A 23,524-nucleotide genomic window follows, 5' to 3' on the forward strand; every position below is an offset into this window, starting at 1 on the left:
TATTAAATGGTATGATTATAATTTACAGAGTTAGTGTAATACATAAAAAAACAAGCCAAACTAACATACGCTCAATATACAACAAAAGGAAAGTGGGAAAGGGATGGTACACATCAACCTTGGGGAAATAGCAAAATTTATTTGATACAGCCAATTATTTCAGTGTCAAACATATGAAATAACCAAACTATCTTGGGTCTAGAAGGAACCATAAGAACATAAGAATAGCCTTACTGGGTCAGACCAATGGTCCATCAAGCCCGTAGCCCGTTCTCACAGTAGCCAATCCAGGTCACTAGTACTTGGCCAAAACCCAAAGAGTCTCAAACTACATACACAGATCAAATTGTAGATTATCCAATTCACAACCAAATAAGGGTTTTTTAGAGGATAACTTATAAATACCTATATTCAACAATTTTACTTTTGCACATACAGTGCTTTAAATTATTGACGATTTAATGTTTTGATTCATTTATTTTAAACATATGAACCATCACCTAATTTAAAAGAATAGGACTCATCCCTATGATTAATAATGAGGTTGAAGTATCATAGATATGCATAATTCTCAGTAAAGAGACCTCTTATAACTTAGATGTTATTTCAAGTCTTCATTCTGAATGACACATAATTGAAAGAAAAATTGTACTCCCCATTTAGTTAGTTATATTTTTCATATTTTTTATTTTTATTAATAAATTACCAATAAAGACTTTAGGGTAGGAAGGAGGTTTTGAAGTAGATGATTACATCACATGCATTCAGAATGAAGACTTGAAATAACATCTAAGTTATAAGAGGTCTCTTTACTGAGAATTATGCATATCTATGATACTTCAACCTCATTATTAATCATAGGGATGAGTCCTATTCTTTTAAATTAGGTGATGGTTCATATGTTTAAAATAAATGAATCAAAACATTAAATCTTCAATAATTTAAAGCACTGTATATGCAAAAGTAAAATTGTTGAATATAGGTATTTATAAGTTCTCCTCTAAAAAAACCCTATTTGGTTAGTTTATATATACAAAATCCAAAGAGTAGCAACATTCCATGCTATCGATCCAGGGCAAGCAGTGGCTTCCCCCATGTCTTTCTCAATAACACCTATGGACTTTTCCTCCAGGAACTTGTCCAAACCTTTCTTAAAACCAGCTACGCTCTCCCGCTCTTACCACAACCTCTGGCAACACATTCCAGAGCTTAACTATTCTCTGAGTGAAAAAATATTTCCATTTATTGATTTTAAAAGTATTTCCCTGCAATTTCATCGAGTGTCTCCAAGTCTTTGTAAGACAGTTTGGTTATTTTTTTGTGTTTTATATAGCAATAATTGGCTGTATCAAATAAACTTTGCTTTATCCCAAGGTTGATGTGTACCGTTCCTGTCCCACTTTCCTTGTGTTGTGTTATAATTTACAGACTGTCACGTTTTATGTACAGCATGCTGGTTAAAGGAAATATATTTAATCATAAAGCAGCTTCTATGCAAGACAAAGCAGTGTTTTGCGATATGTAAATGTTACACTAAGGGGTCCTTTCCAAAGCGCGCACTTAGCATGCAATAAAAGACTTTCTGCAAAACACGTTAAAGTATTTTGTGGTATTTTGCCTGTTAGCTAACACACATTTCTTTTAGCACACGCTGTTTTTTGAAAATTTGGGGGGAGGGGTGGAAAATGGGCATGGAAGCGTTACCCAGCTAGCATGTACTACCCGGATCATGCAGAGTTGGCACTGGAGCCTTTATCACCCGTTAAATAGGAGGCAGTAAGTGCTCCCGCATTAATTTTTGCACGTACCACACACTAATGCAAGCGGAGCGCAACCTACAAAAAAAAGAAAGGAAAAAGCCCACGAAATGCCCACGCGCTAAGACTAGATTTACCGTGGCATAAGTCCTAAGTTAGAACGCACTAAGCCCAGATTTGAATGCCCTTTAGAGAGGGCATTAGGGCCCCTAAGAGAGTCATTTACTAGGAAAATGACATTAGTAAATGACTCTTAAATTCTAGTTTTCACAAAGAACATAGGTCCATAGTTGGTAATCATCTAAGCCGGATGTTTCAACCATCTCTACTTGTAGGTATGCAATTTGACAAAACCCCAACTTGGCGTAACATTTCTCTAGTGATGGGTACAATGTACATGTATATCGCAACGACCTCTCAGTTCTGTGCGGTGAATGAAATAAGAAGTTAATGTACATTCACAGTGGATTATGATCCCAGGTTAAAAAAAATTATCAAATAAATATGTTTTTAGCAATTTTCTAAATGCTAAATACATGTTGGAGCTTAATATCAAATTACCAAAATGTTTGTCTTTTGTAAACAACTGTAATTTGTTAATATATCTAAATGTCCCCATTTAAAAATAAAAAGTAATTGGCGTGGGGGAAGGTATTTCTGTGAATAACCAGGAAAAGAAAGGGTTTTCCATAAATATCGTTGAGCCTTATTTAGTACTAAAAAGTTTGCCTTTGACAGAAATGGACATGTTGATAAAATGTCCTTTCCTCATTCCTCTGGCCTACCATTATTCTTATAAGTGCATGTTTTGAATGCATCCAATCATTTTGTTTAATCATGATATGTAGTTGATGTGAAATATTGCTTGGTTTTATCCTTTCTGTTGTGTTTTTCAATTGCGTCTGGCCATCATTTGGGTTGGAAACTCAGTAGTTATGCATCTTAGCAAAACAGTCTTCACTGTTTATCAAGAAGGGGCCACCTTTTGGTAAAAATAAAAAATTTAGCACAAGAACCCGGACCATCACCAAATAAAGCTAGCACCCTGAACAAAGGGGGTCACTTGAATGCTGAAGCGCTCTCATAGCAACTTTTGTAACTAAATCAATCTGCTACACCCCAGTCGCTCTCCTCCTACCACCACCAAGCATACTCTCTCTCTTGCCTGCAGCCCTCTCCCAATACGTACACTTCTCAGCCTTCACTAGCCCATCCTGTTCCCACCCCCAGCTTCTGCAAATTGGCTCTTTTGATTCTGTTGCCGACCCATACATGCACGTGCGCACACTGCCCCTAGAAGAACTGCTCTGTTTCCTGACCCAGGGTTCCTTTCTGCAAGTTTGAGCCCTGCGGTATCCAAACTCCTGTACTGTTTAAGCCTCTTGAGAACAGTGTGGGAGGCTCGACACCCCCACGGCTTACATAGTGCCAATAGATGGATTCCACAGAAGGTAATAGAAGAGACCTAGAGTAGATGGAAGTTGCCACCAGGTCTCTGGCCTTCAAATGAAAAACCCTGCCTTAGCATAGGATCAGGAAAGTCTCTGAGCTAGTTTTAAGCTAAACCTTCCAAAGCTAGCTAGTTTTCTTCTCAAAACGTTAAATCTCTAACTGCATGTATCCAGTATTAATGGCCCCCAGCTGCCCTCATTCCCCCTCATTCTATAAACAGTAACAAGGCAGTACAGCGCCTAAATGCTATTCTGTAATTATGCATTAAACTGCCATAACATGGAATTGTCAAAGCAACGTTCGTATAAATGGAGCATGATGTAGGCACCCACTTTCACACACAATTTACATAATACCTGAAAGTTACTTGTGAAACTACCACATTTAGGCACTAATATTTTCGCTTGCCATAGATCTGGCTTAAACATTCACACCAAATATAAAATCAAGCCTGACACGGCCATGTTTCGCCCAGCGAGGGCTGCTTCAGGGGCAAAACCATCTTATGGTGTGAACCTTTCACTTCACCTTAAGGTAATGCTTTACCCTGAAGCAGCCCTTGCCGGACGAAACACAGCTTTGATTCTCTTATCCGTGTCTGCTTCTACGACTACCATCCCTTTGGGACTAGCAGGTGCTTTCCTCTTTGTTTCTTGTAAACATTCGCACCTACATTTAGGCACGCACTAGTATACGGCACTTACATTTAGGGGCTGACAATAAACAGCGCCTAAAAAAGTCGTTCTGGCCACGTGCCAATCGCACGGTTTTTACAGAACCGTGGCTAGCGGCACCTATGTAAAAACTTAGGTGCCTGAAATGTAGGCTAAGGTTTTAAAGGCCTACGTTTCAGGTGCTTGTTTTTGGAGGATCACGCATAACGGTACCTAAGTCATGTTCCTCCCATAGAAAAGCACCCATTTAGGTGTTAGGCACCGCTAAGCACCCTGCAATTAGGCGCTTGAATGCATAATTTTTTTTTTTGCAATTATTGAGGCTATTAAGGATATTTTGCCAATTAAGTTAATGGCCCTTCGGCCCCTTAGAGAATTACCCCCTTTGTGAACAAGGGTCTGAAATCTAGTAAACATATGTTCTTAATCTAAAGGAAAGGACCAAAGAGTCTAAACTTACAACTTATAGAAGTGTTGCCACATGCAGAGATAAAAGCATTGCCGAAATCTTAATTATCAATTTTTGTAACCCTTTGAACCACCTAAGTATTCTGACCACTTTCTAGGTTTTGCTTAGTATTTGTGCCAAATCTGATTTCTTTAAGGCCCAAACAGATCAGAAAGAATATAAGCAGAGGTACATAAATGTTCGCCCCCCCCCACCCCTTTCAAAAACTTTTTCTTTTACATCCAAGAAAATTTGCATGTGCAGTAAGAAAACAGCTCACTCTCTAACTACTGCTTTACTGCCCCTGCCGACGCAAACACATTGCTACATAAGGGACTTGTGTTCAATTTGCAGCTCAAATCTGGTGCTCTCCGGATAGGCCATAGCTGTGAAAACTCTCTTGCCAAATTGAAAACGAAACTTAAAACTTTTCTATTCCAAGACGCCTAGAAGGCTTGATTAGGCAGTATAAGAACTTTTAAATAAACTTGAACGCCTACCAAAATCCAGATAAGTTCCTTTCTCCATTCATTTCCCACAAACAGTGAGAACCGCATTTAAGAAGCGACCTCTCTTCCCCCTTGTTTTTTTCCCTTTCCCACCCTTTTATTTTTATTTTCTGATGTAATTTCAAATCTTCCTCTACCCCAGCACCTCTCGTATCCATTCTGTCTGTCTTCGTCCTTGTTCCCGTCTACACTTTGCCCTTTTTATTTTTACTTTATATTTTATAAATTTTAGTATTGTAAACCTGCCAGATACTTGTCGATGGTCAGTATACCATACCAAATTATAAATAAACTTGGAGACAGTGATCACAACTCCTGAAGGAGAGGAATTTGTCATGCCACAATGACCCCTAGGTCCCTGATTGCAGGGTTCTTGAAGGAGCCCTGATGCATGGCCCATAGCCAGTGCCTATTGTAAAGTAATTTGAAAATAGACCATTAATCCCTGGGTGGTTGTGGCACCGGCCCTGGTTCCAGTGTTGCAGGAGAAAATGCTTTATTCAATCCTCATGTTCTAGGTTTATGTCTCTTCTAGATGTATGATGCCTTTTTTTTTTTTTTTTTTACTCGTAGCCTGTGTCTGTCTCTGCAGAAATCATGACTGCTTACTGACCTGTTCTATGTTCCACCCCTTTTTTGTTCATTTATAGATGTTTTCCAACAGAGTTGCTTTAAGTGACGAATTCATCGCATTGCAGCCAGTGTCCAACAGGGCAAGGAATCAGCTGAGCAAAATTAGGTAGAGTAGAAGGGACAGTTCCTCATCCACTCCTATGCATGCTGACAGTTGACTAACCCAGCACTGAGAGAGAAGAGAAAAGGCATGAGTGGAAAGTGAAGGAAGAATGGAAACGTTCTGTCCTCTTAACAGAATAAAAATTCCTTTGTTCAGCTGTTTGACAGCTGGCTTCCTTGAATAATTACAATCAGGGGTCCACAGGACCCAGCATGCACTAATCTCCTTAAAGAATACAGATTCCCTAGCATGATGCTCAAATAACAGAATAAAAGTATAACCCCCCTTGCATCTCCTTATGTGTTGTGCTGTGTATCTTAGCATGCTCCATTGCGGTCAAACTTGTTCTCTGCATGTTGCATAATTTGAAAGCTATATAAGGCCAGACCAAGTAGAACTTGGGTAACTCAGGAATCGCTTTCCTGTAATTATTTTGATGTCCAATCTATTTGTTCTTTAATTCTTTACCTCGTGTACAGAGAAGACAGCAAATACCTGTAGCACGGAAGGAGTCTGTAAATACGGACAGCCTCTAAGGCCTTTCCTATTCCATCATTTACTAAAGGGTCCTTTTACAAAGCTGTGGTAAAAAGTAGCTTTAGCACGCACACAATGCGGATCTTTCTTGGTCGCCATGGCTATACTTACCGCTGCCAGAAAATGGCCGACTTTCCAAATTAATGGCCATGCACTAATGTTCTTCTTTATTTCAAAACTCTGCTTCATTTGTGCAGCGACTCAACACTCAGGAGTCTAAATCCCTTCTCTTCAAAATCACAGGTCTTTGGAACGACCTCACCACCCCGCTGCGGAACCTGAGCTTCCTTCAGTTATTCCGCAAACAACTGAAAACCTGGCTTTTCAGCAAATTGTAGCTCTATCCTTCCCCCCTTTCTCTCCCCCCTTCTACACATAAGTTCATGTAATCCTTTTTCTTCTCCTCTACCCACTATTTTAAGTTCTTGTAAACCGTGTCGAGCTCCATTCTCATGGAGATGATGCGGTATATAAACTTAAGGTTTAGATTAGATTATACTTCGCAGAGTGAAATGCATCGCTAATCGGAACATCATCGCAACAGACAGTCTTTGACATTGATGTAAGCTTGCGAGCTCCGTGGTTGATGAGCTTACATCAGTTTCAAAGAGTGCCCGTTTTGATGATGATCCGATTAGCAATACGTTTCACTCTGCAAAGTATGGTGTGATAACAATAAGACTCCTGAAGAAGACTGTTTGGGCCGAAACACAGGCACGTTGAGCCGCTGCCCAAATAAAGCAGAGTTTTGAAATAAACAAGTACACTTGTGGTTTTGGACATCTCCACTGTTTGTTCGTTTGCTACTGACTTGTAGAGATGACTCTTCCTGTTTCTTTCATCATGCACTAATGTTGCCATTAGCACATATCCATTAACAAAAATGAGGGCGTGAGCTCTGACTGCCACCTATTTTAAAGGCAGTAAGGGCGTGATTATATAAACCGCTCCTATCTTCTAGGCACCAGTCGGTGTGGTTGTCGATCAACTGCTAGGCGCTGCTTATAGATGCGTGCTTAGTGGCACCTAGGCATCGTTAGACATCCATGTGGTAGATGCCAGTATATGTACCGGTGGGTATGACAGCTAGCAATGCCCCTAACCCTGCCTACTTTTCAGGTAGGCATCATAGGGCCCCTCAATTTAGGCATTGTGCAGTATTCCGGGCAAAACCTAAATTGATCATTGAAATAATGTTATTTTTTAATCGGTTTTTAATGGTGTGGTCAATCACCATGCCAATTAAAGACAAATTTAGTTCCGTATGGAACTAAGTTAGGCGCCGTTTATAGGGTTCATAGACAACGGCGCGAAAGACAAAAGCGCGCGCCGATAATTGAGCGCGCGCCACCGCGCGCTCTAAATTACAGTTTTTAGGGGCTCCGACGGGGGGTTTTGTTGAGGAACCCCCCCAGTTTACTTAATAGACATCGCGACGGCGTTATGGGGGGATTAGGGGGGTTGTAACCCTCCACATTTTACTGTAAACTGAACTTTTTCCCTAAAAACAGGGAAAAAGTGAAGTTTTCAGTAAAATGTGGGGGGTTACAACCCCTCACACCCCCTACAATGCGGCGTGATGTCTATTAAGTAAAGTGGGGGGGGTTCCCCCCACACACCCCCGTCGGAGCGCTAAAAACAGTAATTTAGAGTGGCGCGGCGGCGCGCGCTACGCTCAATTGTCTGGGCGCGCCTTTGTCCCAGCGCGCTTTTGACCTGACACCGTTTATAGATTCAGGCCCTAAGAGCTTACGCGCTAATCAGTTATTGTGCAGTAGCGTAGATGCACTAACTGATTAACTCAGAAATGCCCACTCTCCCACCCCCCAGACATGCCCCTCCCAGAAAAAAAACTATTTTTGTAGTGCGTGATTTGCGTGTGCGCATGCATTCAGAACTTATCGTAGGATGCCTGAGCGCGTCTTATGGTAAGCATTCACCTAGTGTTTATCGCAGCTTAGTACAAGGAGCCTTAAATGAGCAGCATCTGAGCTCTTGAAGACATGGATATTTAAGGTCTACACGTTTTTTTCATTTAATTAATTCAGTTGGGAGTCACCTTAAAGTAGGATCCTAGATTTTAAAATAAATTAACTTTGTATTGGAGATATCCTTCCTGTGTTTCTAAATAATTTTAGAAGCCTCTCCGCATGTAAATTAAAATATTTACAAATGTAGATTACATACACATATACCCCCCTTTACTAAACTACAATAGCGGTTATTAGCGCAGGGAGCCGTGCTGAATGCTCCGCACTGCTTCCGACACTCAGAGTTCCTTTGAGCGTCGGGAGCAGCGCAGCTCCCTGCACTAATAACTGCTATTGCAGTTTAGTAAAAGGGGAGGGATAGTGATTTCAAGAAGCCGCCATTTACATGTGGGGATGCACACCATGCAGAGTTGTAAAGGGGGTGTGGCTTGAGGGGGACAAAATATACATGGTTCTTTCCCATTTTAAAAGGGAATACATATATATGGGAAAAATTTCCCCATCAGATTTTGTACCAGCTCAAAAGGCATGCACAGATTTTTAAAATGTGTTCATTTTGGCCAAGGCTTTAAAACGGGGTTAAGAAAGTAATTCTCCTTAATATTTTTATTTCTGCCTGCAAAATTGAAAAAAGGAAACAAAATTGTGGTCTCGGAAATTAATTGGTGGCGCATATACATAATATATTTGTAAAATGTGTCTACTACACATGGAAAAAGCTGCTTTCATATGGAAGTGCCAGTTTCATTCTGCTCATTTTTGCTGCATGTATATTTGTAAAATGGTTGCACATCGTACACTTTTTACAAAACATTCCACGTTCAGCAGAGCCATTTGCAAAATACACCTACATGGTGCATACATTGACATGCAAATTTTGTAATGCCCATGTGTGAAGCACATTACAAAATAGTCATGCAAACAGAGGAAAATATATGAGGTATTAATGCTGGGCATACTCTCTAGTGTTAATCCCTAGGCGGTTTGATATGGGCCACTCTTCCATACTCAGATCAGGGGCTCCAAGGTCTGGCCTTCCACGTAAATCCTCCCCACCCCTAGATTATGCTAAAAAAAAAAAAAAAAAAGTGACCATATATGTTCGTACATGGGAAAGTACTAATTTCTCTCCTCCTTCTAGAGATACTAAATTCAGAATGACACCACTGAGACTGGTTCGCACATCAGAACACATTGAAACCCAATGGTGTTAATTAAAACTGGCAGGTTTTAACATTATCCTCCATTTTTAATGCTGGTTAGTATATAAATCCCTTCATTTCAGTATAACCATTTGGCACATTTTTCATATATGAGATTAGTTGTCAATGGCACTTCTAGGGAATAGTTTGAAAAAAAAATCTAATCTAGATTCTTCAAAGTCTTTTAGTGCAATAGGTGCATCATTCTGGGCGGACGGGTAACCTCCCCATACTTGCGAGCCGTGCAGAAGGAATCTACTCCAAGTTTTTGACTCTTCCTCCTTCCCCAAGGACTCTGCTGCCCCTTCACTTTTTCCTTCACATGAGCTGGAAGGAGTTTTTCTGATCTGCTCGCTCTATTTTTTATTATTATTTTTGGTGTTTTTCTATGGTTTGGGCGATTTTCAGTACTCCAGAGCTCTTCAGGTTGAGGAAAACCTCTTTGGATTTGAAAGAGGCCTATCTGCATATTCCTATCTTTCCAGAACACAGAAAGTTCCTTAGATTTCATGTCCTAGAGAACCATTACCAATTCTTGGCTCTTCCCTTTGGACTTGGAGTTTCTATGTATACATTCCATCTTTTTTGCCAAAGGTTGTTTCAGCTTTCCATGTCAATCAAGAGTTTAGATTGCCAGCATTCCAGTCCACAGGATCTAGGAAGAAGGATCTGATTCTGAAAAAGTTGAATGTGAGGGGAGTGCTTCTACAATATCTTGAGGTTACCAATGAGTTCAGTCTGTCTGACCATCTTTTTGTGCTCACTGCTCAGATTCAATGCGGCACACCAGTGCCCAAGGCCATGATTTCCAAATTAATCTGTTGGGCTCGCTCTTCAGCATATATGGCCTGTGGAAAACAAGTCACTAGTCTCCTGAAGGCACATGCAGCTAGAAGCGTGCTTCTTTGTGGGCGGAAGCTCAGACGGTCTCCCTCAAGGAGATTTGTGGGCTGCAATCTGGTCCACTATATACATTTTCCAAGTTTTACAGACTGGATGTAGTAGCAAGGGAGGACTCCATCTTTAGGTCTTCAGTGTTAAGAGCCAGCACAGAGGTCCCACCCTAGTTTTTTGGGACTGCTTTTGTACATCCCATCCATCCAACACACCTATTGCACTAGAAAAAGATTAGGTTCTTACCTTGCTAATATCTTTTCTAGTAGATAGGTGTGTCATTCTGGAGCCCCACCCTGAAGTTATCTCCTGTGCCTGCCTACTGTCTCAGTCAGAAAGTTTGAGTCCAAACTAAAATTTGGTTGTCAGTCAGACCCTAAGGGTCTTAAGAACAATCTGGTGCTATAACATATTGAGGTAATGTTTGAGCTCCATAAATGTTTCTGCTTGGTAAGAATATTTTGATGTTTCGATTGTTCAATGGCAATGTTTAACATGTTTGCTATATTTTCAGAGCAGAACAGAGTTGTAGTTTGGGGATTTCCCTGTACTACTTCTAGAATATGTTTCTAGATAGAGCTATCACCAGCTTTGGTACAAACTGAAGGGGAAGCAGATGAAGAAGGAAGAATCGAAAACCTGAAGTGGATGCCTTCTGCATGGCTCGTGAGCATGGGGAGAGGTACCTGTGTGCCCAGAATGACACACCTATCTACTCGAAAAGATAAGAACTTAATTTCTCTGTATATTCATTGGCATTATTTGAATATTAAGCATCAATGAATATTTATTTATTTAAAACATTTATATTCCACATATCCAGAAATCTCCGCAGATTGCAAGAAACACACATAATCATTAATACACACACAAATGTAATACAATACATAACATAAATTATGATAAAATCAGAACTACCTAAACTTCAAGCATTAATACATCCAACATTTGTGATATGTTTGCATCACGATTATAAAAGGCATTCAGACACTTTTATGAAAAGATAAAAATATTAGAAACTTGGTGGACCAAATCTGGAAGTGCATTCCATAACAGAGGGCCAACTACACAAAAAAAACACAAGAGCAGATAGTCATCTTAGCTATGGTTCATAAAGAAGGCACTTCCACTAATTGCCTGAACTCAGAACGTACCAAACGAGGAAGCTCATATAGAACAATTGCAGTAGCCACTGGACAGAATTTAATAATAATTTATTTTTATATACTGCCTAACCAGCAGTTCAAAGCAGTTTATACAATTAGGTACAATATAAAAATAACAGCATACATAATAAAATCAGAGTAACTAATACAAGCATTAAAACTAATGAATAAGGATAACATGATATCAACTAAAATAAGTGCAGATAAAAAGATAAAAGTACATTATAACTACATGATAATATGAAAATCAATAATGTATATTATATTGTTTAAATAAGTGGGTTTTAAGATCTTTTCGAAATTGATAGTAAGAAATGGAGAAACGAGAAGATTCAAACATGAATTCATTAATCCTGCTTGGAATGCAAAGGTCCTATCCAAAAATCTTTTGTAACGACGTGCATTTGCTGAAGGAAAATAAAACCAACCCGACCTACGGATATTTTTCTTAAAAACAAAAAAACTAAAATGAGAAATGAGGTAAGCCGGTGCTAAACCAAATAAAACTTTAAAACAAATGCATCCAAATTTAAATAACAGAAGTTAGTGACGCTTTTGATAATATACACTGATATGATCGTGTTTTTTCAGATTAAAAATCAAACGAAGAGCTGTATTTTGTATGATTTTGAATCGACTAGTGGTTATTTTATACGATCCCAGATAAATAACATTACAATAATCCAATATTGAAAGAATTGAAGATTGGACCAGGATTTTAAATGATATAAAATCAAAATATTTCCTAATAGTACGCAGCTTCCAGAGGACTGATTCTCAGTCTTAAATACTAGCACCAATTCTCCAACCCACTGGAAGCCAATGCAACTTGGCCAGCAGAAGGGACATTTGCTCGCCACGGCAGATACCTGCAGTTACTCTTGCTGCCGCATTCTGAGCCACTTGCAAAGCCCTTAACAACTGTGCATAACTTATCAAAAATTATCAGAAGAAAGTAAACAGATTTTAAAAAACATCTTCCTTACAATGTGCCCCTGGAAAGTTAAGGATGGTGTCCAGTGTGTGTTGTATGTGGAAGTGCCAGATACGAGCACATTTACTTAAGTTACATATAGAAGCCCAGAATATTGATACTTATATGTATTTCTTATATGTTTCATTCTGCCAAGCTATTTACATGTGAGTTTTTTATTTTGCATCTGAATGAGATGCATAAGTTATAATGTGTAGTGGTCAAATATCAACTCCTTCTAAGTAAGATTTATACATTTTAATGAGCATTGCCCATGCTATGCCCCTTTTGATCAACAAATAATGCCTCCATATTTAACACGTTATATGTGATCCGTATACCCACATTTTCATGATTTCATCTTGGACAGTTTCTTGCTGTTCCGTTATTATACAAAAATAAGTTTAAAAATGCCACTGAACCATACGTTAAAGAGCCCCAAAATAGTATAATTCGGTGTGTGAAAAGGTAAGATAAAGAGAGCCTATATTTATAAATTTTAGAAATGGATCAAAATGCCTCAATACCATGATCCAAATGTTTCCATTTAGGGTTGGTTAAATGAACTCCAAGCCAAACTTAGCAGAAATTATCCAACAACATTGAGGAATAAAGTCCCTGGTCCCTTATGGACACACAAACTTATCCATAAAATTTCCACTTCCTTTTATTGATTTTCCAACTGCACATGACTATGGCATTACGATAAAGATGCATTGGGGGGGGGGGGGAATTATTTGCTATGTGCTATAAAATGTAACCATGCAGAGAAAAGCATGCTCCAGTGACCAGCTTTGTTTATGAAAAAACTGTTGTGTTCCTTACTCATTCCATGGCCTGATCTCCATTGATTTAGAAATGAAATAATGTGGCAGGAGTCAGTCCGTAGAAAGTTGCTGAATTGATTCAGATGATGATGGTTTTTGAGACATGTTGCTTTTCTGTCCTTCTAGATGGAAGAGAATAAGGGTTCAGTCAGCTCAGCATATGACTTTGCTGAAAGCAGGCACAGAGGGGAAGACAGTAGGCAGTTGCTAGCTGATGCTTCCAGCCGTCAGGACAGTGCTTGCACACCCTAGGTAGTAATGTGCAGTCAGTCATGGCTTCATTCGTAAAATCCCCATCTTCTTTTTTTAGTTTATTAATTACATTATGCATCATTGAAGTCTAATTTTTTTATTGTGTTGTATTTATACATTTTTGTCTTGTTGCATTAAATCACTTGTTAACCTGTGAAACATTTTGTAAGGTAGATTGTAAGCCAGCAGTTCCCAAACCTGTCCTGGAGAAGTTAATTGGATTTTCAGGATATCTGTAGTGAATTTGCATCCACTGCCACTATCTCATGTCTTATGCATATTCATCACAGATGGGCTGGGAATCCCCCCTGACCAGTTTTGAAATCACCAATATTAGCTATAAACTGTATTCCCTGGATTGTGAATCTGTCCATTATAAGTACACTTCATATAACGTCAATATTTTATAGTAAGGCCTGTTACAACCAGCTTAGCTTTACAAGTTATAATGCACCCATCCATCCACCATCTCCTCTATGTATAACCCAAATGGCATGCCTGGATGATTTGTGCTTTTGCCCAGGGAGGAAGGCTGCAAGGATGTTTCCTGTAGGATTTAAGCTCAGCACCATCATACAGTGGCTTAAAGGGGAAAGGTGTCAAAAGTGGGGGAATTCTCCAATGTCTTATAATTTAGACTAAAAATAAAAAATTCTAAGCTCTTCTAATTGACATCGCTGTAGTGCTGGGTTATACGTTTGAAAAACTTTGATTATATTAATGCAGAAGGATGCTTGAGGTATGGTTCTTGGGAGCATCTGCAGCTTACATTCCTGATTTCTTTGTCTGACAGAACCACGGCTTGAATGCACATCTCTTACATGATAGATATGTTGCTGTATTTTCATGTGGGAATCATGTCTTCTAATTAAGAGATTTGTAGTACCACCAGTTCACATGAAAGGTGGCACTGTTTATGCAAAACAGAGCATCTGAATCTGCTTTTAGATTTGTCTATATTTTGAGTGACAAGTAATATAAAGAGTCCATCCTTAATACTTCTTTTCTTTTCCAAGACCCAGGTAAACTGAGAAGTTGAACTTCAGTCCTGTTTTGACACCTAGACCCACCTACACTTAACACCAACTGTGCTCTATTCATCTTACTTTTTGTATATATTAATTGTTCATTTTCTTTACCTTCTAGGACAGTTTACAGTGAAATACAATGCAGGGCAGATCAGAAAATTAAATTTCTTTTTATTTTTGGTTACATAATTTTAGATGCAATACCAGATTTCATACTTCTTTCCCAAGAAACATATTTGTCAAGCATCAGATTTGCTTAGCTCCACTGTATTTTCTTACATATAAGGCATGTGTTATATGCATTTCTAGAAACTACGCATACTCACTATCTGCTATATTTATGGATAAGCTATACTAGTGTAGGTTTACTAAGGCACGCTAATTGCAAACTTAGTGCATTCATTTTTAAGGCCTTCTCTTTTTATTTTGCAGATTTTGTGCAATAATACCTGCAAAAACCTAAAAAGAAAAACCCATAAAAACAAATATGTTGGTTTAGCAATTAGCGCGTCTTAAAAAATAGACTGGTATAGTAGTTTTTTTACGTAGACTCACCATTTGTGCATTTACGTAGCCTCACCATTTTTTACGTAGACTCACCATTTGTATAGGCGCATTAGATGCATAAAAATATAGTAATCTTTTTCTGAAGAGATTTTCAAAAGACCAGTGATGCACATGCTATACAGTAAGGGCCTGATTCTACATATCACGCCTAAAAAATCAGCGCAGACAAATGCGGCGCTAAACGCAATTCTGTAAAAAATAATGCGCAACTTATAGATTCATGCTTAGCACCACTCATGCTTGATAATTTTTAAACATACCAATTTAGACCAGCTAATACCAAGCATAAGTGCCTGCAGATCAATGCACATTCTATAAACTTGCACATAACTCAAAACCTGAGTTACCAGATATCTGCCCCTTATCACGCCCCTTTTCAGCATTGCGCACTTCAACTGACCCATAACTTTTATAGGATTGTGCCTATCAAGTTAGAAACATAGAAACCTGATGGCAGATAAAGGCCAAATGGCCCATCCAGTCTGCCCATCTGCAGTAACCATCATCTCTTCCTCTCTCTGAGAGATCCCACATGCCTATCCCAGGCTTTCATGAAATCAGACACAGTCTCTGTCTCTACCACCTCTACCGGGAGACTATTCCACTTTCTGTAAAAAAGTACTGTAAAAAAGTTATGCACATAACTTCCAATTAATGTCAGTTATGAGGTGTCAATGGTCAATTATCGGTGGCATTAGCTATGTGATGCAAGGTTCCACATTAGGCGTCAATGCATTGAAAAAAGATCTAGGTGTCATTGAGGATATATCAAAACCCTCAGCTCAATGTGCAGTAGCCGTGGCTAAGAAAGCAAATAGAACGTTAGGAATTATCAGGAAAGGAATGGAAAACAAAGATCAAAATGTTACAACGCCCTTATAGCGCTCTATGGTACGGCCGCACCTCGAATACTGTGTACAATTCTGGTCGCTGTATTTCAAAAAAGATATAGCAAAATTAGAAAAGGTTCAGAGAAGGGTGATGAAAATGATAAAAGGGATAAGATGACTTCCCTAAAGCAGATAGGGCTCTTCAGCTTGGAGAAGAGACAGCTCAGGGGTGATATGATAGAGGTCTATAAAATACTGAGCGGAGTGGAAAGGGTAGATGTGAATTGCTTGTTCACTCTTTCTAAAAAATACTAGGACTAGGGGGCATGCGATGAAGCTACTAAGTAGTAAGAACATAAGCAGTGCCTCTGCCGGGTCAGACCACAGGTCCATCCTGCCCAGCAGTCCGCTCCCGCGGTGGCCAAAAACAGGTCAAGGCCTGTCTGAATCATCAGAAGGGCTCCCCTGTCACCTTGGTTTCCCATTTAAGTTCTGCCCTCCTATCGAAGTCCTAGCCCTCCGGTCTTGCACATGCACGACCAGGTTGGTTTACTCAGTATCCCACGATCCCTCTATCCCTCAGGAATCCATCCAATCCCTGCTTGAATCCCTGTACCGTACTCTGCCTGATCACTTCCTCCGGAAGTGCATTCCAAGTGTCCACTACCCTTTGGGTGAAAAAGAACTTCCTTGCATTTGTTTTGAACCTGTCTCCCTTCAGTTTCTCAGAATGCCCCCTCGTATTTGCTGTCCCCTTCAGTCTGAAGAATCTGTCCCTATCCACCCTCTCTATGCCCCTCATGATCTTGAAGGTCTCTATCATATCTCCCCTGAGTCTCCTTTTCTCCAGAGAGAAGAGCCCCAGCCTATCCAGCCTCTCGGCGTACGAGCAGTGTTCCAGCCCTTTTACCATTTTTGTTGCTCTCCTTTGGACTCTCTCAAGTACCGCCATGTCCTTCTTGAGGTGCGGTGACCAATACTGGACGCAGTATTCCAGATGCGGACGTACCATCGCTCGATACAATGGCATGATGACTTCCCGTGTTCTGGTTGTTATGCCCTTCTTTATGATGCCCAGCATCCTGTTGGCTTTTTTCGAGGCTGCTGCGCACTGTGCAGATGGCTTCAGTGATGCATCCACCAGCACACCCAAGTCTCTCTCGAGTAGTAGATTTAAAACAACCCAGAGAAAATATTTCTTCACACAACGTGTAATTAAACTCTGGAATTCGTTGCCGGAGGATGTGGTGGAAATCAGTTAGCTTAGCGGGGTTTAAAAAAAGGTTTGGATAATTTCCTAAAAGAGAAGTCCATAGGCCATTATCGAGATGATTTGGGAAAATCCCCTACCTGTTTCCAGGATAACAGCATCAAATCTGTTTTACTAGGGATCTTTGAGAGCTAAATTCTACTGTCTTACTCTTTTGTCATCTATCTGGTTATGCTTTATAGTTCATATAGGGACATATTTAAGAAAGTAATCTGTTGGCAAAGGGTTTAGTGCGGGCTAACCTTTGTGCCAACAGTTGCTGATTGCTTAGCAGGGATTGGGAAGAGATTGGGCTTGGACCGCATTATAAGTGCAAAAGCTTGCTAGTGTGCTGTTTTTAACCCTTCTACCTAAAATATGAACTTTTAGGGGCAATAGCCTGTTACACCTGCATTGCTGGTGGTACATTTAGCATTACAGCAGCAAAGATCTGCAAATGGAAGAAAAGCAACTCGGGATGCTTAGTTTTTCCCAGCCATCATGGTAATAAATACATTTTGAATGATCTTTTCTAACGCTTGTAATGTCCCTTTAAATTGCTTTCATTTATCACAAGCTATCGCAAATCCAGTTATTGCTTCTTCCTTCCTTGGGTACATCCCCAGACCTGAAGCTCTGTTAGAATAGACGTGACAGGCTGTGTCACAATGAGCAAAAAATTACACATGGATTGAATGTTTTATAGTTCAGTGAGAAACTCCTGCTATATAGTTTTTCTTTTTAGTGAGCTGGATTTGTGTTTGTAGGGACATAATCTTGTCCCTAGTCAATTATTTTCTGTCACCACCCTATCTTCGTCATATAGCTACAAGGGGTGTTCAATAATTTATCTACCTCAGTAGGTAAGTAGAGTTTTCAAAAAGGTTTTGTTTTATTTTTCAACATTGTCCCCCGATAGCTCCATATACTTCATCCACTTTTCCTACAATGACTTTAACCCCTTTGAAAATAATTCTTCTGTTTGACCATCAATCCAGGACGTCGCAGCTTTCTTGACATCTTCATCACTTGACAACTGCTATCCACAGAGAGATTTCTTCATAACTTAGAACAGGCAATAATCTGTGGGAGCCAGGTCAGGACTGTAGGATAAATGGTTTGGCTGTTGAAACCCACATTCTTAAATGGCAGCCTGTGATTATCATTACATGTGCACCAGAACATTGTCATGAAGAAGTAGCTGTGAGTTTTCATAGTCTTTTCTCCTTGATTGACTCCCACATAGTGATCATTGGGTTGGCACAACTCTCTCCAGTTATGGTTGTCTTGTGGGCATGAGCTCCAGAAGCAAAAGTCCTTCATCATCCCAGAAAACAGTTGCCATGATTTCGCCTACAGATTTTTCTGTCTTCAACGTTTTTTGGGGTGGGGGATGACTTGTGCTTCCACTGTATTAACTCAATTTTAGACTCAGGATCTCTGTGATAGATCCAAGTCTTATCTCCAGTTGGTCTTCACAGAGCATCTCTTAAGTTCTCCTGACAGCACTGGAGCCTTAAGTCCTTCTGACATGGCATCAGCATTCTTGGAACCCATCTTGCCCAACTTTTATGAATTATTTTCCAAACTACCTGCCGAGATGCCCGTTTCTTCAGTTATTCGGGAAACCTTAATTTGTCTGACAAAATTAAATCCTCGACTTTCTTGCACATTTCTGTGGAAGTTGCTTCCACATTACCCCACTTAAACTGCTTGCTCCAAAATTATACTTTGTAGGATTATGGGTCAGACTCGCTATAAACTGCAGTCATGCATTCGTGGATCTCCTTTGACTTTTTCCCTTCTTTTGTGAGAAATTTTATCACTGAATGGTGCTCCAAATCTAGCAGTTTCTTGCTTGATTCACACAGGGAGTCTCCTGACATCCTGTCTCTTGGAATGTCAGGCTCACACAGAACCACAACTGTTCATGAGTAACTTTGAGCCATGTCACAGCATGCGCAGACTTGTTTCAACACGCTACTTTCTTTCATACTCGGGTAGATAAATCATTGAACGCCCCTTGTACCATGTGGAACAAAGTGAATCGTAGTATCCCAAAATATTTCCTTCTGAAGGCTACGTTCCTATATTAAGAAGTGTGTCTGTTCAACTGGCTTTTACTGCAAAATTTTCTCTTGCCAAATTTGGCAAGATCTTTTTCAAAACCATGTTTACTAGTGACTTTTATAGTGAAATAAATTGCATCTAGAACACAGGTGTCAAAGTCGGTCCTCGAGGGCCGCAATCCAGTTGGGTTTTCAGGATTTCCCCAATGAATATGTATTGAAAGCAGCGCATGCAAATAGATCTCATGCATATTGGGGAAATCCTGAAAACCCAACTGGATTGCGGCCCTCAAGGAGGGACTTTGACACCCCTGATTTATAGGGACTAGACTGCAGACATGGGAAACTCCGGTCCTCAAGGACCGTAATCCAATCGGGTTTTCAGGATTTCCCCAATGAATATGCATTGAAAGCAGTGCATGCAAATAGATCTCATGCATATTCATTGGGGAAATCCTGAAAACCCAACTGGATTGCGGCCCTCAAGGAGGGACTTTGACACCCCTGACCCTCATTCCCCCGCAATAAACCAACACCCTCCCCACCCCACCCCCTTTTCTCTCCCCCTCCCCACCTTTGGCCCTCTTCTCCCTCCCCCTTTCCCTTCCGATCCAACTCTGATTAATTCCTACTATAACTCAAACATTTCCTTCCCCGTTGCTTGTGATTCCGACAAAATGTTGTAAATCCGTGTTCAGATCAGATAGTAATTTAATTGATGTGAACCGCCAAGAACTCTTTGGGTATGGCGGTATACAAGAACATAATAATAATAATAATTTCTAGAAAATGTTCCAATGAAAGGATTACCAGACAGATAAATGAGTATGGAACAAGATGGCATCTCTTTCTCTTTTAATAGTTTCTTTAAATGAAGAAAAATTAATACTTATGATGAACAGTATTACTATACAATTAGGTTTTTAGGCTTTACACTTCAGCATACATATCAAACCAGATATGTCACTTCAGAGGTGCAACATTACCTACATTGTTCCAAAAATATAATTCTAGACAGTCTATGATAGATTTTAAAAAAAGGTCAGCCCATGCCTTACATTATGTGACCTCGCTGTATTGCCTGGTACTGATTCTTCTTAACTCTCTCCCCAGCTTACTGAAGCGGGTTCAGGTATCAACTGCTTGGACTCCATGTGCTGTTTCGCAGATTGGGACACCGCGTGCTTACCTGTTAGAAGACTGCTGGAACGAGTGATGGGCCGGTGCGGCCCTGCCCGGTTCAACAGGTGTGGCATTTCTCTTAACTGCCTTTGCTGCAGAAACTTCGTCTACAAACTGGAAAATGAGGAGGCAGCAGCTGTAGATGTATAGATAGCCTTGACAGGTTTGACTTTCAGAAATGGGAGGTGTGAACTTTTTCAAATTATGACCATAAAAATCAGGGTGTTTATTTCGTGTTTTGGACATTCTTAAGGAAGAAGAAAGCAGAGCAGGTTTCAAAGAGACTCTTGTTTAAGGAGATTTTTGATTTTGCCATTTTTAATATAACATATTGTACATAAAGTATTTTCTCATGTGTTGTACATCAGTCTCGGATTTGCTTGTCTGCCACAGCTTTTTCTTCAGCTTTTTTGTCCTCACAAATCAGGATTAAATTAAATGGTAAAGTCAGAAGGCTAAGCTTTAATTCTTCATGTATGTTCTCAAACTGCTTACGTATGTACAAAAGGAGGATTTTTTTCCCCCCTAAAAATACTTCTGTCTCTACAAATAACATTCATTTTCAACAATAAACATAGCCTTTGGAATGTATTGCATTCCTAAAGAATTAGAACATTTCAAATTTAACTTTTCTGTACAAATTTATGAATAAAGTAGTGTGATTGCCATGGTATCGGCCAGATGTTCTAAGCTTTGTTTCTTATAGATACAAAACAAGAACCCATTAATACATCTGGCTCTTAATCTCGATTTTTAGATCCTTTTTCCCTTGTGATTCTTCTAATTTTAAGAATTTTTCCCCATAACTGATAACATGTGCATTTATAGATTGGCATATTCTGTTGCTTGGTATTTATCTAATACCTGAGAGCTCATAAGCCCTCTTAGAATTCTTAGACAGGAAATAATATAGAAAACATTTACGGCAGAGCACCTTTTATCCAGAATAGTTGGGACCAAAGTGGATGCGGATAATGGGTGTTCCCCCACAGCTAGACTCAGCTGCCTGGGGCTTCTTTAATAAATGCCTAGCCTGCAGCCAACCTGAGTGCCTCCAACCTATTTCACAGTGTCGGAATAACCAAACGATATGACGATCCATAGAAAACCTACAAAGCACCAGGCAGTTCAAACAGCTAATCTGAACAGCATCTGGACCAAATGATATAAAGAGAGAAAAAAAATGCAGTCAGCTCAAGAAAATAAGGCTGTAGGATACAGATATGATCCCAGTTCTTTAGGTACCAGCAGCCTGATTAAAAAGCATGCCAAATGCATCTTGATAGCTTGCTTGTACTTATTATAAACTGCAGAACTCACTGTTGAGGCGAGTATTAGCAATGAATCTAGAAGCTTGAGGTCATCTCCAACATCCTCTGCTCTGGAGATATTACTCAGACTGTTCTGAACCTATGAATTCTGCAGAGGTGCTTGATATTGGCTGCAGGGGGAGGAAGTTAAACAAAAGTGCTGGTAGATGGAATGAGTTAGAGGCCATTTTTTGAATAAAAGGCGCTCTGCTGTATTTTCTTAATGGAAGATAGCCAACAGGACCGCTCATAAGTCATAAAGGTTGGGAAAGCCCCTTTGTAGAACCTGTGAGCAAAGATCTTAAAATTCTCAAGCAAGATGTCCATTTTTTCCCCTCTCTGCCAAAAAAGGGAAGCAGGTGTGGCGGTCAGAACTGCGCAAAATTGAATGGAATATTTCAAAGCTTTGGAAGCCAAAAAAGTCATGAATCTTCCAAAACTTCTTGAAACCAGCAGAAAATGAAGTGATTTTTCTCTTACTTGAGAAGTAACCAACCAATAGAAGTATTTTAGGGATTTTTTTTTACCCCTAAAAAGAAAAAAAAAACCTTTTGTACATCCCTTTCTGTCTTTTGATGGATATCACATTCTCAGCTCAGAAGTCAAATCTCCTTTGAATATATTTTGAAAGAACAGTATTTCCAGCACAAAGAATGTGATATTGGTCATAGGGTAACACTTGCTCTGTGGGCACTTTTCATTAAATCTTTCATCTGCTATTGTTTTTTCTTTAATATCGCCTTGGGATATGGTATATTTTTTTGTCTTTAATTGTTAACGGTGTGATTCCAATCATGTGTTTATTCTAACTTTGCTTTTGAAATATGTTGTTTTTCATAAATCTTGGGTATAATTATGCAAAATATATTTTTCATTTTTCCTATATAAAAAAGACCTGTTAAGAACAGCAAATATGCAGATGTCGTTATTCATTCTTGAATACTAGGATGGAAGCTTTGAAAAAAGCAAATCCATCAATTCATTGATTAGTTTTAAGTCATTTGATCCAGTTTAATTGCTTTTGGGCCACACTTCCCCCAATGGTTGGTCAGTTATAGATATATTCCAAGTTCTATTTCTGATCATATTCTTCATCCTGACCCATTTTGGTGTTTTGAAAAATAAGATTCAGATACATTGAGTGAGCCAACTGGCGACACAGCACTGCCCTGCAGAAGGCCCCTGGGTCATTCCTTGAATCAGGTTTTCTGCACTGTGGCTCAGCAGAGGAACCTGTGAAGGTTCAGACAGCCCCTGAGGATGGAGGGAATTGTAGTTCACACCAGATGGCTGGCTTTAGAGTCCTTAATATAGCATTCCAGAAGAAACCCTGGAGCGTGGCTTGTGGCCTCAGAACTATTACTACCAGACTATAGTAACAATAGGAGAATGGGACAATCACTGGGAAGTTAGAAAAATGGAGAAAGGGGGAACTACAAAATCAAAAATATGATAAACCCAACTGCACAAATTCTCTGTATAAAACACCCAGAAAATCGGTGCCAACACAAGCAGCACTTGGAACAATCCTTACACGGTGCACGTACCTTTGATAGAATTGCACTGTGCATCGCATAACTTAGGCACGCTTATTTAGGCCAGCTAAAACCAGACCTAAGTTCTGCGCAGCTCAGGCATATTCTATAACAATGCGCATAACTTTTAGGAGCACCCATGATAAGCCTCTGACCACACTCCCATTTCAAATTCACGCACTGCAACTGGTGCATACTTTTTATAGAATCGTGCTTTTAATTAATTGGCAATTAACTCATAAGTGACCTTAATTGGCACTATCAATTGACCAATTAGGCCAATTAAGTTCTGCGCACCGATTTGTGCACACGACTTAAGACGCTCTATACAGAATT

General features: G+C 39.6%; 1 protein-coding gene across 6 annotated transcripts in view; it reads left to right on the forward strand.

Moving 5' to 3' along the window:
- Positions 1 to 23,524, forward strand: part of ATP11B (ATPase phospholipid transporting 11B (putative)) — a 136,360-nt gene that overhangs the window by 107,678 nt on the left and 5,158 nt on the right. The window contains exons 29-31 of one of the 6 annotated variants that reach the window (XM_033957957.1): positions 5,491 to 5,579; positions 13,293 to 13,418; positions 20,275 to 20,407. In XM_033957957.1, coding sequence (XP_033813848.1) covers positions 5,491 to 5,579; positions 13,293 to 13,377 — 174 coding nt within the window. In that variant the 3' untranslated portion in view covers positions 13,378 to 13,418; positions 20,275 to 20,407. Of the gene's footprint in view, positions 1 to 5,490; positions 5,580 to 13,292; positions 13,419 to 20,274; positions 22,566 to 23,524 lie in introns of those variants that run through there. The other 5 variants (XM_033957955.1, XM_033957956.1, XM_033957958.1 and 2 more) reach the window with 5 other exon arrangements.

This window comes from Geotrypetes seraphini, chromosome 9, assembly GCF_902459505.1.
Source record: "Geotrypetes seraphini chromosome 9, aGeoSer1.1, whole genome shotgun sequence".
Taxonomy (NCBI): domain Eukaryota; kingdom Metazoa; phylum Chordata; class Amphibia; order Gymnophiona; family Dermophiidae; genus Geotrypetes; species Geotrypetes seraphini.